The sequence below is a fragment of the Neocloeon triangulifer genome, unplaced genomic scaffold (genome assembly GCF_031216515.1).
Source record: "Neocloeon triangulifer isolate White Clay Creek 2 clone unplaced genomic scaffold, ASM3121651v1 ptg000011l, whole genome shotgun sequence".
NCBI lineage: Eukaryota > Metazoa > Arthropoda > Insecta > Ephemeroptera > Baetidae > Neocloeon > Neocloeon triangulifer.
In genome coordinates this window covers 827,289-846,309 of record NW_026775553.1, presented here as the reverse complement: position 1 = coordinate 846,309, position 19,021 = coordinate 827,289, and the positions used below count along the sequence as shown (strand labels likewise).

At 38.5% G+C, this 19,021-nt stretch overlaps 3 protein-coding genes and 1 long non-coding RNA gene across 6 annotated transcripts; 3 read left to right on the top strand and 1 right to left on the bottom strand.

The window, feature by feature from the left end:
* The first annotated feature begins 352 nt into the window (after positions 1-352).
* Positions 353-1,053, top strand: LOC132195863 (uncharacterized). The gene is made up of 2 exons (XR_009441698.1): positions 353-631; positions 742-1,053. It is a non-coding gene; the product is annotated as an uncharacterized LOC132195863 (long non-coding RNA).
* A 3,730-nt stretch (positions 1,054-4,783) lies between these two features.
* Positions 4,784-15,522, top strand: LOC132195923 (solute carrier family 2, facilitated glucose transporter member 8-like). Of its 3 annotated transcripts, XM_059618224.1 has the most exons (8): positions 4,784-4,927; positions 5,060-5,235; positions 8,459-8,558; positions 9,636-9,780; positions 10,574-10,882; positions 10,963-11,289; positions 11,343-11,564; positions 14,766-15,522. In XM_059618224.1, exons 2-8 carry the CDS (start codon positions 5,168-5,170, stop codon positions 15,209-15,211), a joined length of 1,617 nt encoding a protein of 538 aa, XP_059474207.1. In that variant the 5' UTR covers positions 4,784-4,927; positions 5,060-5,167; the 3' UTR covers positions 15,212-15,522. The 3 variants fall into 3 exon arrangements, with proteins under 3 accessions (XP_059474207.1, XP_059474206.1, XP_059474208.1); XM_059618223.1 differs by lacking the exon at positions 4,784-4,927 and having other exon boundaries at positions 4,945-5,235; XM_059618225.1 differs by lacking the exons at positions 4,784-4,927; positions 5,060-5,235 and adding an exon at positions 6,765-6,866.
* A 160-nt stretch (positions 15,523-15,682) lies between these two features.
* Positions 15,683-18,332, top strand: LOC132195925 (uncharacterized). The gene is made up of 5 exons (XM_059618226.1): positions 15,683-15,895; positions 15,954-16,044; positions 16,105-16,219; positions 16,644-16,924; positions 17,596-18,332. The coding sequence occupies exons 1-5, from the start codon at positions 15,849-15,851 to the stop codon at positions 17,980-17,982; spliced, it is 921 nt and encodes a 306-aa protein (XP_059474209.1). The 5' UTR covers positions 15,683-15,848; the 3' UTR covers positions 17,983-18,332.
* LOC132195926 (microsomal glutathione S-transferase 1-like) lies at positions 18,016-19,000 on the bottom strand. The gene is made up of 3 exons (XM_059618227.1): positions 18,768-19,000; positions 18,545-18,624; positions 18,016-18,370 (listed from the first exon to the last, which is right to left on the bottom strand). Exons 1-3 carry the CDS (start codon positions 18,888-18,890, stop codon positions 18,127-18,129), a joined length of 447 nt encoding a protein of 148 aa, XP_059474210.1. The 5' UTR covers positions 18,891-19,000; the 3' UTR covers positions 18,016-18,126.
* Positions 19,001-19,021: the final 21 nt, after the last annotated feature.

Here is a 19,021-nt window from a genome sequence, read left to right as displayed (position 1 = left end):
TTTTAAATTCTGGCCATTGTTTTAAGTTGAATTCTTACAAATAAATCTTGCATTTATTTTAAATTTAAAGAAGCTTTAAATTTACAAATAATTAGTATAAATTCAATTGGAATTAGCTTGTAGAATTCATGGGATTCCAATTCACTTCAAGGGAATTTATAGAGGCATTTTAGAATTCAACTGTAAATTCACAGAACTTTCTAGATGCATCTAGAAAGTTCTCAATGTAAATCAAATGGGTGGGTGGGTTTTGCACGACCCTCCCAGGGCTGCTACCCGCGCTATAAAAAGGCGCTCCGTCCGCTGGCTCGATGCAGAAGGCTGACAGACCTCAGAGAAATCAGAGGTAAAGCTCCGACACTTGAGCCAGCTGACGGAGAGCATTCAACCCTTTGCTCTTTGTTCGCAGGACACCTGGACACCCAGTGCAGTTTCGGACGCCCGTCCGATCCCTTTGCACCCGTCCGAGCTGTCCCACGGCGCCGACCGCTGTCCTGTCCCGACGCTGTCTCGTCCGAGAACAGCCGGAAGGCCGACCGCGTCCCGAGCCCCTCGAGAGACACACCAGTGTCCCTCGTACTGTCCCGGATGCGGCTGAGCCGTCCGAAGCCGTACGGAGCAGCTTTGCCAGGTAAGAGAGATTCCAATTAGTCTCTCGCCCTGAGGCCTTCTTTTGGCCGAAAGGTCAAAACACTACGTGGGACGGAAGTACAGCCGAGCGACCCATTGTTTTGTCCCCAGCTCCTTCCTGTCCGAGGGAATCGGGCGCCGACGTGGCACACCGCAAGCGAGCGTTGGGACGAAGGCGTCCAAACGTCCGCCGCCAGAGACCAGCACGCCATGGGCCCCGGCCGCGCCGAGAGCCGCCGCCGACCTGCAGGGAGCCGCCGGGTGTCCAGCAAGGACGTTTCCAGGGCAGCCAGCCGGCCTACCCAGGGAACACCGCTCCCATTTGTTTATTTTTTAAGAGACAGTAAACTAACAATTTCGAGTCAGTGAAATTTACCATTTTGCCAGAATTGTTGTGTTAAATAAAGCCCGTTTGTAAGCTGACCCAATTTGTTTTAACAGAATACCCCAACCAATATAATTATTAAACAATTAGCATTAGAAATAATTTAAACAATCTAAATCATTAAACAATAGAATTATTGAACAATTAAATTACCCATAAATAATTTAAATAGAATTTATTAAACAATTAAAGAGTCAGTATAATCATATGCAAACCCCTTACTTGCAACTTCCTATTATTATTTTGGTTTGCAATAAATTAAATTTGTAATACCACAGGGTAGAAGGCGTAGACCAACGTGTGGAGGAATCGGGCGGCGGTGAAGCCCCACACCAAAACGTTGGCTCAGGTGATGTCCGGCTTGGTCAACAGGAACAGGTACGAAATGAACAGAAACGCTGGGATGTTCTCCAAGTCGTTCAAATGGGCCCTTTCAAATAATAATATTTTAACTCAAAATCAAATAAATATTGATGAAATCTAAAATATTTTTTATTTAACAATTATATATATATATATATCGTTATTATCGTTATTTCTATTATTTTTTTTTCAATTAAAAAATGATACTCATTGTGAATTAATGAATGATTTAAAATAAACATATGATAAATATTTTAAATTAATAAAACTTGAAACAGTAGACATTCCAATGCGGATACTTATGCATCCCGCGAATCATACAAGTTGCATAAGTTGAAACGTCATGCATGTTTTGTAAGCTTACAAAGCATTGGTAAAATATTAATAAATTGTAAGTAATAATATGCAAATTAATCCATAAGTAAGATGAAATTCAGATATAATTTGAGGAAAATATTTTTAAAATTATGCCAAACATATTCTTAAACATATTTATAAATCCACTGCAAAAATAAGACATATACACGTAGAGAAAAGATTTATGTGAAAATATATTTTAAACTCAAAATACAAGTACCATTGAATTCCGCTGTAAATTAAAAGTTGTAAGTTATAAAGAAATTGCAAATTAAATGTAACCTTTTTCAAAAAATAAAAAATTTATATCCTTATTTCATTCTATAAATTTTCAAACTGCATAGCCAGGATCAATGACCTGCATATTGATTAAAAAAGAACAATACAAATTTTTTTCTCCCACTGATGTAATATCAATTCACGCTTTCAAAACAAAGTGTAAATTTTATGGCGTCGCAGCCAAGCGAATAATCAATTAAGTTTGATTATATATTGTCTCTGCGCTGCTCTCCAACTAAAGATTAAATACGTCACAAATAATGACTCTCGCGATGCGAGAACAACAAAACCATTAGTGCAGATCTTGAATCATTTCGCCCAGTCTGCGACTGCATTTTTATTGTGCGAGAGTGCAAGAGAAAAATAATAATGAGCTCATGAGCACCATTGTTGTTTATTTTTAAATATGAATGATCATTTCGTAGAATCGTCAGCGTAACTTGAAAGTGCCGAAGGAAGTCGCTTTGTCATATAAAGAGGATATTCATTTCCTCTGCTTCACGTGAGGCGGACTTGGCGTCAAACCAAAATATTTACAACGAAACAAAATCAGCACGAGATTATTTCAAATTGCAAACCACGCAATCGTTTGTGTTGTACTTTATGACTTGTTGCTTTGGTAAAGGTATTTATCGTCTCATGAAATCTTAGGTTGGATTGACATAACGATAGAGAAATAAATTACCCGTGTAGTTTATGTGAAAGTGAAGATAAAGGCATGTTTAGCAAACAACTTAACCAGTCCGCCACGTGGTGTTTTGACGCACTAACTATTTTTGTGTATGAAGATTGAATAATTCATGGACCGACACCGGATCATGGCTAAAAATAGCCAGACACAGCCGCGCAAGATAAGTGCTTTTTATTCTTTTTACATTCGTGAACCTGTTGAGAGAAATTGCGCAACGTTTACAAATTTTAGCACTTTCACTGCATGACGAGGAAAAATTTTAGGGTAATGTTATAGTACGCGCGACGTGTTTCCCAAAATCCCTGATTTCAGTTTGCATCACTTGCATTACGTCGCGCGTTCGATAGTGGTTTTACGTCGCGCATACAATAATGGTTTTACGTCGCGCGCTCAATACTGGTGGCGGTGAAATTGTTAAGGAAACCGATTTAATATCCCGATTACCATGGAAACCTCTATAGCACGCGCGACGCAATTCTTTTCCTACAATCTTAATTAAGGGGACTGCTAGGAAGAATAGGGGCCCTTGGGATGGGTTCAGAATGGGGCAAGACGACCTCTGGAGGGCCGTGCGCACCCTTATAGCAGGCGCGACGTATCACTATGGGACGCGCGACGGTCGAAAAGCGAACTCCGGAGGGCGCTTTTCACCATCGTCAGAGGCGCGACGCATGGTTATAGGACGCGCGACGCATGCTTATAGTACGCGCGACGCATGCTTATAGTACGCGCGACGCATGCTTATAGTACGCGCGACGCACGATTATAGGAGGCGCGACGCGCGGCAAATTAATTGAAAGGTGTTGCACGCGGCCGGAGTTGTGGGCACCCCACGAACCGGCAACTCGGAGGTGGGCAACCCCCAAGATTAATTTTTGCAGAAGCCGCGAGCGAGGGGTGGAGGCGCAGCGAGGTCGAGGACGTGGGGAAGGCCGTGCGGAGGGCGAGGACAAAAGGGCGGCTGTGTTCATGAGGGGGCTCCGCAGGAGCCCCCTCACGAACCCCGCCCTTTTGTCCCGCCCGGAGCCGGCCTTCACCACGTTCTCGGGCGAGCGCGCCTCCAGCCCGAAGCTCGCAAACCCACAACGGAGTTGCTTACAAAAGGAATCGTCTGCAAAAAGGGCTTAGAAAGCAAAAAGTGTGGTGCCCACAACTCCCTTTGCAGACAACACCTTTTGTGGGCAACTCCGTTGTGGGTTTGCGAGCTTCGGGCTGGAGGCGCGCTCGCCCGAGAACGTGGGGAAGGCCGGCTCCGGGCGGGACAAAAGGGCGGGGTTCGTGAGGGGGCTCCTGCGGAGCCCCCTCATGAACACAGCCGCCCTTTTGTCCTCGCCCTCCGCACGGCCTTCCCCACGTCCTCGACCTCGCTGCGCCTCCACCCCTCGCTCGCGGCTTCTGCAAAAATTAATCTTGGGGGTTGCCCACCTCCGAGTTGCCGGTTCGTGGGGTGCCCACAACTCCGGCCGCGTGCAACACCTTTCAATTAATTTGCCGCGCGTCGCGCGTACTATAAGCATGCGTCGCGCGTACTATAAGCATGCGTCGCGCGTACTACAACCATGCGTCGCGCCTCTGACGATGGTGAAAAGCGCCCTCCAGAGTTCGCTTTTCGACCGTCGCGCGTTCCATAGTGATACGTCGCGCCTGCTATAAGGGTGCGCACGGCCCTCCAGAGGTCGTCTTGCCCCATTCTGAACCCATCCCAAGGGCCCCTATTCTTCCTAGCAGTCCCCTACATTAAGGTTGTAGGAAAATATATTCGTCACACGTGCTATACATGTTGCCGAGGTATCGATGGAATAATCGGTTTCCTTAACAATTTCACCGCCACCAGTATTGAGCGCGCGACGTAAAACCATTATTGTATGCGCGACGTAAAACCACTATCGAACATGGGAGCATAAGTGCTGCCAACTTATGAAAAAACACGTCGCGCGTACTATAACATTACCAATTTTAGAAGTAAATCTTATTTATTGATCATCATGTTTTTTTTTATCCAAATTTCAAAGTGATTTAATTTGAAGAGAAATAACAGATTTATTACAATTAAAAATTTTTTTGAGAAATTTAGTATTATTTAAATTTTGATTTTCTCCGCAGGAAAAACGTGTGGTGCGTTTTGAGATTTTAATCAGGTTTTTATCTGAATTGGCAAAAGCGATAAGATTTGAGGCCAAATTTGTGCACGGCTCGGCTGGATTCGCTCCCCACTTATGCAGGTAGCGCATTTTACAAGTGTAAAAACAGCCCTTTTTGATCGCAATCTTGCATTCATCTAACGGGAGATGAGACTAAGTTGAGTGGCAATGCCGTGTGCGCCGCGCTGAAACAATGTATTGTGTGTCCATCAGGAGAGATGCGTGCAGCGCTGCAGCTAGAGCGAGACCTCATTCCCAACTCGGGCTCGGCCGACAGCTGATCTCGCAAATTGTGCCGCTGCTGCATTTTTACATGTGAAAATGAAAAGTGAAACGATCGAGAGTGAAGATAAGGCCGATTCCGACATGGACTACTGTCCAATGGACAGGTAAGAAATTCCAATTTTTCTTTCAACTTCATTGCTTGTGCCTTTTTTAATAATTGTTGGAAGACCTGATGCTGTGAGAAAGGAACTGACGCTATCCGTAAGAAATTTTTAACACATAAACATTTATAATAAAAATTTATAAAAAAAGGAAGAAATATCATTTCAAGAGAATAATAATTAATTTAATTCAAAAAACCAAAATTATTGCAAACGCTGAATTTTGTTTTTCTGAAACGCCCAATATGAGATTAAAAATGATGTCTGATGAAAAGAGTGCTTTGTAATCTGTGCGACTTGTAACCTTGAACTTGAATCTTTTGCCAAATCATCAATGTTATCTGTTTGACTAAAAAACAGAATTTTTAACTCGGACATCAAAGTGGACTTCTTTTTTATTATTCACTAATGGTCTTTTTTTTATTAGAAACATACAATTCATCTACTAGATCACATTTAATTTAGAAACTTTTAAATTTCGTATGAAATTTTAAATGATTATTGAATTTAATTAAGCAATTCAAAATAAATGAAATAATTTCAGTTTGTAATATTTCATAAACTTTGCTTTTTTACAGAGAGCTAAATTTAAACATTGCTATTTTTAGACCGGCCGGCATACGGAGTGAGATGGAATAAAAACGTGTTTCTTCTTACATCAGATATTGAATTTTTTATGTTGCCAAAAGCCAAGGCCTTTGGCGCAAACTTAAATGGCATCGCATGAAAAAACACGACTTGTTGGAAAAAAAATAACTATTTCGCGAATCACGCGCTTTTGTAAAAATACGCTCAGCACAAGAAGCGACGGAAGTTTCGCTTGATTACGTGCCGCGCATGGTTAAAATTGCAGTTGAAACTCTCCTTCATGTAATAAATTAACGAGTAAATGAAAAGAGAAGGAGTGTCTTGGAGTGTCGGTCAAAGTCAAGCGGCGCAATGACCCGTTCATACATTATATATTAATTAATATCAGCCGCATTCGTTTTAATTAAAACGAATCAGTTTAATTAAAAACGCACTTCAAGAACGCCGGCTTTTGCGAAAAGAAATGGCCCGATTAATTTTGATTAGAATTTTCTTATTTAAATTTGTAAATTTCAGCTCTAATGAGACTTAGATAGAAAAATTGAAGTCATTTGAAGAAATCGATTTTTCAAATTTAAAATTTTTACTTATGGGAATTTATAATTATTTTCATAATAAAAGTTGTCCGGACCAAAATTAATGAAAATTTCACCAAATCACAATTTACATACGTAAAAAAAGTCTGTCGAAAAAAAAGTACATGTTAGTTATTATGGAAAAAGGTTGAAAATTTTAAAAATTTCAGTATAGAAATCATAAGCTGCTCGTTAATTGAATTTGGCAGAGATTTCTGTTGGTTGGCCGGATATTGCTGCGAATCCTCCAGGTGAGGCCGCGCACTATTTTTGTTCCTCTAGATTTTGGATTCGATTGACGCGGGTTGGCCGGGAGAATTAAGCGGCGCCGGCAGCTGCTCCGTCGCAGCATCCGAGAGTGAAAAGAGCGAGTCAGTCGGGTCCGCGCCGCTCGCATGACAGGACACGCGGCAAACCGTCGCTCTTATCGGCTTTCGTGCACTTATCAAAACTTTTCAAGGCTTGCAAACAGTAAGTTGCGCTGCTGCATTAATTTCCACTGGCAATATTTTATTACTTGACCCGCTTTCATAGCTTCACCTTTTATTTTGGAATTATAAAATATGAAGCTAAAATGATAAAAAAATCAATGATTTAAACAATTCAATACAGTGTATTTTTGCAAGGAGCGTTCAATCGGTATAATCGCATTATTATCCATACACGTCTTATAAAATTAATTTCATTATTATTTGCTATTGACGTTTTACGAAGCATTTTAAGTACTTATACCGTTTTTAATTTATAAATTTGAGCCATGTTTCGTTATGGATTTTAAATAATTTTAAACTAATTTGTCTGACATTGAAAATTCGCACTGTTCACTTTTTTTTAAATGAATATATGTTAAAATTAAATAAAAAGAATATGAATTTGCATAGCATTGGGAACGCTAAATACTAAAAATTATTTATTCTATTATGTATATTTAAATTAAATACATTCATATAAAAATGCAATTAAATTTTACTGAATTTTGTTTTCGTACGTATGCTTAATTTAATTTAGAAGCAAGCTAGCCATGCAATTATATCATGTTGATTATCTGCTTCAATTCAGATTAAAAAAATTAGCCAAATAATTTTATTTATAAGCTCATTATTATAATTAAAAAGTATTTCATATTATAGATCCATTTAATCATTAAAGGGTTATATTTAAAAGCAATCTAATTTATTATACAGCAATTTATTGAGTAACAGGTGGATTACTTTAAAATGAAATCAATTGCGTAGAACAAAAACATAAATAATAAAAATATATTAAAAACAATCACGAATTACAAAAATTGTTAAATTGAGCAATAAAATCAGGTTTAATTTTCTTGGAAGTCAAAACCTTGAGCACATTCCTAGTTTGTTGAGTAAAAATTTGTACTTCTCATTGCGAATTTCAACAATTTGCCAATGAGGATCGAATCATTCTCGACTGTTTACTTTTGCTATTTTTAGCTTTCCAACCGGCAGGTAATACCTTAAAAAAAACGAGTTTTTTCATTTGTACTCAAGGCTGCATTAAGTATTCACAGCGGGAGTTGTAAAAAAACGCCGCGGCATTTTTTCGCCTGTGCGCGGCTAGGCTAACATTTTATTAGAAAAGGCGCCGCCAACCTTCAACGACATCATAATTTAACCACGCTTTATACAACAGAGACAAACTCGATCGCGCCGCCTTTTGAAGAAAGCATAATAAAATAAAATATCTGGTTTTTTGCCGCTTCCTCTTTTGGCCTCTCAATGAAATTTTGAACATCTCAAGGGTATTATTTTCGCGATGCGATTTAACGCGAAAACCACGATGAAAAATAATCTTGCAAGTGAACCAACAAATCGACTCTGATGGAACTGATCGATGGTTGAACTGCCAATAAAATGTATAAATTTGCAAAGAGGCTAAGTGGTGGGAGAAAAAAAACTAGCACCTGAAGTTGGTGTCGCGTAAACTGCTTCACTCTTTGACTCGGCAAACTCGTTGCCGGACGCGCCGGTGTCTCTCCTAAAGAGACCTTCACTTTTTCGGCAAATAATCATGGAGTTTAACGAGAAATCTTGTTTGCTCCGCAGCGACCACGAGTCACCGGTTGTCTACAATTCTAGTCCCAATCTGTCCAGGATGAAGAAAAACGAGGAGGCGGCGTCGTCGCTCCGAGTCACGGCGGTCCAGGTAAATTCATTCTTTTCTTTTTCCATTTATATTAAATCGAGGCACCTTTTATTGATTTAGATTGTGCAAATTTTCGTCAAATGGGATGTTATAATTTTGAATTTTGAGCTCGAAGCACGTGGTCGAGCGCGATTTAGCAGTAAAAGTGTTGAAAATTTTGGTTCAAGTTCGCATCATCCAGTCTGCGCGTGTGTTTTTGGAGCGCACATAAATGAAACCGGTTTGTCGCTTGGGTGATCATGAAAGTAAGACCGGACTGAGACTTTTTTGCAAATTTGCCAGCGCATCTCATGAGACGAAAGCAAGCCGCGCGATGCACGTGAGCTTTCAAAGAGCTTCATTTAAAACAATCATGGCATGGTTGCGACAATAAAATATGATTTGATTAAAATTTTATATGTAGAGATTTAGACAAAGTTGAATTTTGTAAGCTTTAATGATTTGCACTTTTAAAAGCTCAAAAAGAGACTAAATAAAAATTGATTTTAAAAATAAATAATAAAAAAAAGTACCAACTCCTCTTTTTACTTTCTTCTGACAATATTTTGCAGTCTCATCAGAAAATGTCATCATAATCAAGTTCAATGGTTGGACTCAATTAATGTTATCTTCTCATTAATTAGCAACCGCGCTTGCAATTATTGATAACCCGTCCGTCTTCACGCAATGGTTTTTTAAAAATAAAAATATTTTCAAAATAAAAATCTCGCAAACCAGAGATGGCATGGCTGTCTAAAAATTGTTTAATTTTTCTCAACTTAAAAAAGTACTAATTCGATGGCGCCTCCAATAATGGTCCGGCATGCTTTTTTTGGCCTGAACCTTTGCTCTTCCAATGGCTTTTGCATTTGTCAAGAAATGCCCACTTAAGAAACTTGAATCTGCCAATTGTGATAGAACAATAGGCTCCGTTTGATCGAGATAATTCAGATCGAAGGCCTTCTTGCTCAATAAGCAAACAAACGTGCACCTGTTTAAATAATTCAACTTCTTGCTAAAAAAATCTAATTAAGAAAATGATTAATTATATACCATTCTTGATTATGAAGGGGACTGAAATTTTATCTCTTATTCTAGATTCTGGTCACCTTAGGCGCGTCTCTGTCAATGTTATCACCTGGCATGGCTCTCGGATTCTCAGCCGTCGCTCTTCCTCAGTTAACAGTCGAAGGAATACCAAATAAAATTGATCCATTCAATGAAAACATAGCATCGTGGTTTGGTGAGAAACTCAATTTATTCAAAATCAATTCAGGTTTTCAAGAAAATTTCACGCATCTTCCTGCAGGCTTTTTTCGATCCAATCATTGAAAAAAATCAATCTGACAATATTTTTATTTTTGTAAACACCGAGGTGGAATTTTGTGCATAGAATAAAGTAAGCCTACAATTTTAACAAGTATTTGTTTTAAATTTCATAGGAAAACTTGCATTTTATCAAAATTCAATTTGTGCGAGATATAAATTTTGTGCTATAAAAGAGCTGAAAAAACGCTGCTATTTTGTTTGACACTTTTAAGGCAATGTGAATTCTTTTTAATTGAAATATCCTCGGCAGATTGTTAATATTAAATTTCAATAGGAATCACCGACCAAATTGAATATATAAGCAAGAAAACAAGCTAAACTTGTCTCTTTATATGAACTGGTTGGTGCAGAGGCGAGTGCACCTTATTTGCAGTTGCAACTCGATGTCTTGAGAAAATATTTGTTTATCAAGTATGCATAAATTTTGCTTGGCAACTGCTTGCAGTGTAATTTCTTCTCCGCGCGCGTGTGTAACTGGAAGCTGTACGTGTGGCATGATTATTATTTTTCTTTCCAAAGAAACTCGTTGAGTGCAATTTATTCGTCGTGCATACACTTAGCGTCAGGGTAATTGCACCTCCAACCAGTTTCCACATATATCGATGAGATAAGCGCCCTGCCGTTATAAATCTTGCGTAAATTTTGTTCCCACTGCCAAGAGAAATTATTAATATTAAATAAAAATTCTTATGTGTTTGTTTTGGCAGCGAGCATTTCCAACATCGCGACGCCCGTGGGCTGTTTGTTGTCGGCGTGGACGCTGGAAAGGGTGGGCCGAAAGTTCACGTTGGTTCTGCTGAACGTGCCGTGCATGGTCGGCTGGGTCTTCCTCGCCACCTCCAACACCCTGTGGGGCCTGTTCGTGGGCAGGATTTGCACGGGGCTCGCGATCGGCCTGGCCAGCGCCGTCACCAACGTCTACCTCGCCGAGGTGGTCAAGCCCGCGATGAGGGGCTTCCTCATTTGCTGGAACTCCATCAGCATAGCCCTAGGAATACTCATAGTCTATATTTTAGGTATGCATTTTAATTATTTTTTTTTTAAATTATTTTAATTGAACAATTAATAGAAATACTAATGATTAAATTTTCTTCAGGATCGGCACTTCCTTGGAGGTACGCAGCGTGGGCTGGCGCGGTCCCCGCACTTTTGGCGTTCGTCGCCGCAATAATCATGCCCGACAGCCCGTCCTGGCTGCTGAGCCGCTCGAAAGCCTCGCAGGCCGAAAGGTCGCTGATCGCCCTGAGAGGCGGCGGCGGAGCTGCCGTCAGGGCCGAGTTTGAGGAGCTTGTCAGGGCGCAGGAGCAAAGGGCCAAGGGACCCAAGGCGGGCTGGCGAAATTTGTCCAGGTCCTTCCGCAAACCCGAGTTCTGGAAGCCGCTGCTCATTTTGAACGTTTTCTTCGCCTTCCAACAATTCTCAGGTACGAATTTTAAAACTAATTGAAGGAATTCGGTGTTTATTTGAAATTTTCAGGCATTTACGTGGTCATCTTTTACGCGGTGGACGTGGTGCAGGAGGCGGGCGTCACGATGGACAAGTATTTGGCGACGGTGTTCATCGGGGTGGCCAGATTGATTGCCACCGGCGGAGTCAGCATAGCCATGAGGCGGTACGGCCGCAGACCCATGGGCATCATTTCTGGCGTCGGAATGACCTTCTGCATGGTTCTGTTGGGCGCTCATTTGTACTTCACAGGTAATTTCAAATTAAAAAAAAATAAGCTAATTAATGGAACTATTTGAAATTTCACGTTATCCTTTTGATGGGAAAAAGTTTGATTGTGCTGGATTTTTTGCAGTAATTTTTCTATTTCTCTTACAAACATGAAACCAACGCCAATTGATAGGAAATTTAATTAGCTTTCAAAACATGACCAACGTTGCTTAAATTGGACAATTTTAAGCTCCAAAAATTCAGATTGTTTCGACAAAAGTAAGTTTTAAAGTCATTTTTTATTGGTTTTTTGGCTCTAGCTCTTCTGGAAAAGATTTTAGAGAAAAACGTTTCAAACAAAATTTGTAGACAATTTAATTTTGCACAATTTTTGTATTTAACATTTTTTTTCTACATCCAAAGCGACAAAAGCTACAATAGCTTAAAGGTTAAAAAAATGAGGTATTTGTTTGATTTTCACCCATTGAGCAGAAAACCTCATTTTTTAACCTTTCCGCTTTTATAACTTTTGTCGCTTTGGATTTAGAAGAAAATGATTATACAAAAAGTGTGCGCAATTAAATTTTCTACAAGTTTTGTTTGAATTATTTTGTTCTGAAATGTCTTACAAAAGAGCTCGGGCTAAAAAACTAATAAAAAATGACAAAATATCAAGATTCTTTTGGATAATCAAAATCTTTGTCACCAAAAATTGGCCAAATTTGATTAAATTTGTAAGATTTTCAAAGCCTATTAAATTTCCTATCGAGGGGCGTTAATCTCATGTCTGTGCAAGAAATAGAAAAATTACTACAAAAAATCAAAAATATTTTTTTTATTTTACCTCAATGTCCTCAATGGTGAAAAATTCAGACTGGCAAGAATATTGCAAAAGGGACCGATCACGAATAATTGACCCCTAATTGTTACGAACTTATGTGTGGCCGCGATCATCACAGTTTTCACATATGTTATTGGGGTCAATGAGAGGAGTCTCTGACTAAATTTTGAATTAAAAATTTTGAGTACTTTTTGAAAAATCCGGGTTTTTTGAAAAACACAAAATTGCGTTTATCTTTGTTCCTATTGAGTTTAGGGCGATGCGGTTTCCACCATAGTAGGTAACTTTTTATTTTGAACAACTTTTCTGTAGATCAAAATGTTCTAGGTCAAAGGTCAAGGTCACTAAAATGCATTTTAATTTTTTAAAGCAATTTTTCTCAAAGAAGCATACCTTGGATTTTTTCCGTGGTATAGGAAAAAATGTAGCCCATTAAATTTTGCATCTGGTCAGTAAAAATCTCGATGGCCTTATTTTTAGTTTTTAAGATATTTTAACTATAAATTAAAAAGACGCGTTCTCGGCAAAACACGTTATTTTGAATTGTGACAGTTTTGATATAAATAATGAGATTAAAACAATGCGGTTTTCACTATTCACTCTAATTTTTTATTCTGAACAACTTTTCAATTGACCAAAATGACGTAGGTCAAAGGTCAAGGTCACTAAAATGCATTTTAATTTTTTAAAGCAATTTTTCTCAAAGAAGCATACCTTGGATTTTTTCCGTGGTATAGAAAAAAATGTAGCCCGTTAAATTTTACATCTGTTCAGTAAAAATCTCGATGGCCTATTTTTTAGTTTTAAAGATATTTTTATTATAATTTAAAAAGATACGTTCTCGGCAAAACGCGTTATTCTGAATTTTAATAGTTTTGAAAAAAATAATGTGATTAAAACAATGCGGTTTTCACTATCCACTCTAATTTTTTATTCTGAACAACTTTTCAATTGACCAAAATGACGTAGGTCAAAGGTCAAGGTCACTAAAATGCATTTTAATTTTTTAAAGCAATTTTTCTCAAAGAAGCATACCTTGGATTTTTTCCGTGGTATAGAAAAAAATGTAGCCCGTTAAATTTTACATCTGTTCAGTAAAAATCTCGATGGCCTATTTTTTAGTTTTAAAGATATTTTTATTATAATTTAAAAAGATACGTTCTCGGCAAAACGCGTTATTCTGAATTTTAATAGTTTTGAAAAAAATAATGTGATTAAAACAATGCGGTTTTCACTATCCACTCTAATTTTTTATTCTGAACAACTTTTCAATTGACCAAAATGACGTAGGTCAAAGGTCAAGGTCACTAAAATGCATTTTAATTTTTTAAAGCAATTTTTCTCAAAGAAGCATACCTTGGATTTTTTCCGTGGTATAGAAAAAAATGTAGCCCGTTAAATTTTACATCTGTTCAGTAAAAATCTCGATGGCCTATTTTTTAGTTTTAAAGATATTTTTATTATAATTTAAAAAGATACGTTCTCGGCAAAACGCGTTATTCTGAATTTTAATAGTTTTGAAAAAAATAATGTGATTAAAACAATGCGGTTTTCACTATCCACTCTAATTTTTTATTCTGAACAACTTTTCAATTGACCAAAATGACGTAGGTCAAAGGTCAAGGTCACTAAAATGCATTTTTAGTTTTCAAGGCCATTTTTCTCAAAGAAGTATACCTCGGATTTTTTTCGTGGTATAGGAAAAAATGTAGCCCATCTGATTCTTCATCTGCTCTGTGAAATTCAGAATGGCCTTATTTTTAGTTTTAAAGGTAGAAAAATAAGAATTCGAAAAAAGCGCTCTCGACCATAAATTTTCAATATCGAAGATGCTTTTTTAAATACTTATTTACATATCTTTAAAACTAAAAATAACGCCATTCTGAATTTCACAGAGCAGATGAAGAATCAGATGGGCTACATTTTTTCCTATACCACGAAAAAAATCCGAGGTATACTTCTTTGAGAAAAATGGCCTTGAAAACTAAAAATGCATTTTAGTGACCTTGACCTTTGACCTAGAACATTTTGATCTACAGAAAAGTTGTTCAAAATAAAAAGTTACCTACTATGGTGGAAACCGCATCGCCCTAAACTCAATAGGAACAAAGATAAACGCAATTTTGTGTTTTTCAAAAAACCCGGATTTTTCAAAAAGTACTCAAAATTTTTAATTCAAAATTTAGTCAGAGACTCCTCTCATTGACCCCAATAACATATGTGAAAACTGTGATGATCGCGGCCACACATAAGTTCGTAACAATTAGGGGCCAATTATTCGTGATCGGCCCCAAAATGCTTTTAATTTTCCAGCCTAATTAATTTAAAACCTCTTTTTATGAAAGTTTTCCATAATTTGGCTTCCAGAAATTATAACTAAAATGATGTTTTCCTTTTCGCAGAGGGGATGACGCCGACGCCGCTGAGTTGGTGGCCAGCCGTGGCCGTCATCGGCTACATTTTCACTTCGACCATCGGTTTCCTGACCCTGCCGTGGGTGATGGTCGGCGAGGTGTTCCCTTCGGAGCTGCGGGGCGTGGGCGGCGGGCTGACCACGTGTTTCGCCTATTTGATCGGATTCGCGGTGCTCAAGGCTTACCCCGGAATGCAGCACATGCTCAACGCCTACGGCGTCTTCCTAGTTTACGGAATCGTCTCGTTTTTGGCCACGATCTTCGTCATAATTTGGCTTCCGGAGACGCACGGAAAAACGCTGGCCCAGGTCGAGGAATATTTTGCCGGACCCGCCCGACGGCAAAACAACTCGCCGCCGGTCATGGCCCTGTCCAAACCGCTGCTGGTGATGAGTGCGCCGGTCAAAGACGCGGACAAAGACCAAATCGCTTAACTTATTATTATTTCTGCAGAAATATATCACAAACAATATATATTTGCACCGTTTTAAGTGCAGTGAATTTTCAGTTACTGTGGCGCAAAAAGTTGAAATTATTGATTATATGCTCATTGGTCTCTATTGTTTCCTATTTTGTAATGTTCTTTCTTAGATTTGACTGCCCAAATTTGAATGTACCTTGAAGAAATTGTCTGCTGGTTGTTTTATAATCAAAATGTGAATATTTTTTAGTCTAATATGTATGAAATATTTTTCAGTATACCATTAATATAATTAAATGATAAGTTATAATTTTAAATAAATATTTTTTTCTCATTATTCACTTGTTCCTTCGAGTATATTGATTGGAAATGCCGGTCACGCGAGGCAGACTTTCGCAGACGCGCCGAATATGCAGAAATAGGTGCATGTCCATAATTATGGCAAAAGAAGCGGAAAGGCGTCGAGCAACAAAGCAAGAAAACGGTTTAGTCACTCGCGCTGTGGTATCGTCGAAGAATTGTCAGCACCAAAGCGTTCAAGAAAAAAGCAAAGATTATTGATCTGGTGACATCATTAGTGGAGATACGGACTGATATTGCGGCCCTGATAAGCCCAACCATAAACACATACTTGTTAAATTGGGAAAAAAATGTCACACCACAAGCCTCCTTCGGGACAAAATCACCGCTCCAGAAGGTATTTTAAATTTAATTGTTTTGTAATTATTTTTAAAAAAGAGTGATTTTCTTGAAAGCACGACGCGGAATCTAAATAATGGCCAGCGTCACGAGCAGAACAACTTGGACGTGTCGGTGCTCAAAAAGAGAAACGTTGATTTGCAGAAGGTTTAATAATTTTTGCTTGACTGCCGAGGCAATTGAAGTCTAAAAAAATCTCTTCAACAGAGAATCGCCACGCAGAGGAAAGTGGACAACACCGTTCCCAAAAGTCAGCGTCAAATTCTTGACGAGTTGTTGGTTTCTTTGAAAGATGAGGCGGAAAGAGGTTTGGCCAGTAGAGGTAATTGCGAAATTCGTCAATTATTACGCTGATGTAAAGAGCCTTTGTATTTTCAATTTGAAATTCCATTTGAAATTGACTCCGGAAAATGAAATCTTAAAATGTTTTTAAAATGCTGAGACTTTTTTTTGTTATTATTTATTTGCAACATTGTTTACTTGACATTACTGTTTTTTTTCCATAATTATAAGTTGATTCAAATTAACTCGATCTGTATTAAAACCCAAGATTTTTTTGGAAGAAATTTAATTTTGTACCAATATCAGTGCCGTGTTTATCAAAATGAATATGGAAATAGAATAAATCTGTCACTTTTAATATTAATATTGATTAAGAAAAGACATTTCTTTTGTAAAAAAAGATCTTTTCACCGGTATAATAATTATCACATTTCAAATGTTGTGATACCACTTCATTTGCGCAGAAAGGTACGCAAGGATAAAATTAAAGCGACAAGCTCCTCCGCCGCCGCCGTTGCTGCGAAGTGACCACTTTCTCGTCAGCTCAACGCCCGAATTGGCGAGCGAACCATCGTCGCCGAAAGAAGTGGTTCCGAGAAGAGCGAAATTGCGAAAATCGCTCTCCTTGAGCGGCTCGCGAATGTTTTTCCAAAATTTCCTCAACACGATTCGCATTTCGTCCCGCAGAAGGAGTCGATCTCAAGACTCGATTTTCGACATGGGCTATTTGGATCAAGACCAACAGGTTAACTCTTTTGACTGACACAATCATATCAAATTATTATGCAGTGAGACAAATGTTTGGCATAAGATTAATAAAAATTAATTTTATGCCAAACTACAGCTATTTAATTGATTTTACCAACTTTGAGTGAGTTGAATTGAACTTAGTTTTGTGACATTTTTATCAATTTTAACTGAAGGCAATTTAAAAAGATTAAAATTCAGAACATTATGATGACAAACAATTGAAATATTCAAACATTCAAGTTCTCCCAATGAATAAAATTTTCCAATGATGACAGCTAAAAAAAAATATCATCAAAATAATCATACCGTTTTTTTTTTACTTTATTAGGAGAGGATTTTACTGGAAAAAAGACCCGATTAATTTTAGTTGTAATTTTTCTCTACATTGCTTTGGATTGAAGATTTCAGTACCGAGAAAAATTGAATTCATTGGGAGAATTGAATTTTTGAACTTTAACTTGGTTTGCTTTTATGAGAATTACTTTCTGTAAAAATGTTTTCCTCACAATTGGCCGGAACAAAATTGATACCAACTCACGTTCAAAACACTCAAAAATATGGAAAAATATAAAATCAATAGGTCTGAAATTTACATTCATCTTTTAGGAAAAGGTTCTGATTTCAGTGCTACGCATTGAAATTGATAATTGTCTTAATTTTGCTCAGGTAGTTCGGAACGCAGCGATGAAGGCGCAGCAGCGGCGAGGCACCGTCGTCGGCACCGCCAACCAAAATTCGAGCCACGTGCGCTCTCTGTCCGCCGAGCCGCGAAACGCCTTCGAGAGAGAACCAGAGAGCAGGCCAGGGACCCTGAATGTGGCCCGACGGCCCGACAAACTTTTCCTCAGCTCGCCGCCCAACTCGAAAAAACGCTTCCGAGAAAAGTCGCCTGTGGTCCGAACGCCGATTTATTTTCCGGAAAAAAGGCACCACGTCGTGGACGGCCATCAAAAAAAAGAGCCCGTCCGGAAGAAGGCCCAAGAGGAAATCGATGCTTTTGAAAAGTTGATTTCCAACTACTTGCAATTCTCCCTTCCATCCACTAATTTGTAAAGGAGTAGTTTTCTCTTAATTGAAATAAATTTATATGTAACAAAATCAATTATTATTATTGTTTGTGCAAATGTATTTTTTTTTTCTTCAATAGAGTGAAAATGCACGATCCCAATTCTCATAATTTGGCACATATGATAAATTTTACCAAAAGTAGAGAAGAACGCGAAGAGCCATGTAGGCGGTGGTGATGAGGCCGACGCCGAAAGCGAGAGCCCTCGATGGCTGCGGCAGGGGTTTCACTGCGTACACAAAAGTGTGGACGATTCTGGCGATGGTGAAAGCCCTGAAGAGGTTGGTGGCCAGGCCCAGGTCGGGGCTGGTCAACACGTACAGGAAGGAGACGAACAGGAAGGCCGGAATGTTCTCCAAATCATTCAAATGCGCCCTGATAAAAAACATTATAAATTTAAAAAAAAAAATCTTTCAAACTTCTCTTTACTTAAATAAATTGTTCATATTATTTTATAGTTTAAAATGACAATTTTTATTTCTTAACTGTAATAAATTAATTTACTTATTGTGTGGAGTAAATTAAAAAAAAAAATACTTATCATTTTACCTTCTAACTCTCTCAACATCAGGATCATCCAGTTTGACCTTTGCCGCCTTTCCCTTGACATCCTCAGGGTTGGCGAAAGCCTAAAATAATTCCCAACAGTAAATTATTAAAATAATTAACTGCCGCTTTTATAACTTCCACGTGTTCAATTTTTTTTTAAATTAATACAAGAGAATTAGTGATAAAGATTTGAGGATTTCTATAGATAAGAGAGTGAACGAACCTTCTTTGAGAACCTTTGTCGGCCCGTGAGGAAGGTGACGAGGAACATTTTCAAAACCAGAATCGTGGCGTGGACGGCGTAAAGGGCGAAAAGCGGGTTGTCCCGCGACAAATCGAAGCCCATTTCGGTTGCAAAATAAACAAAATCAACGTCGCGAGCGAGCGAAGAAGGAAAACGCTGAGGCGAGCAGATGCTTCGTTCAGCTGCGACTCTCCACAAAGAATGGGATGGGCGTGCTTATCAAAGTAAAAAAA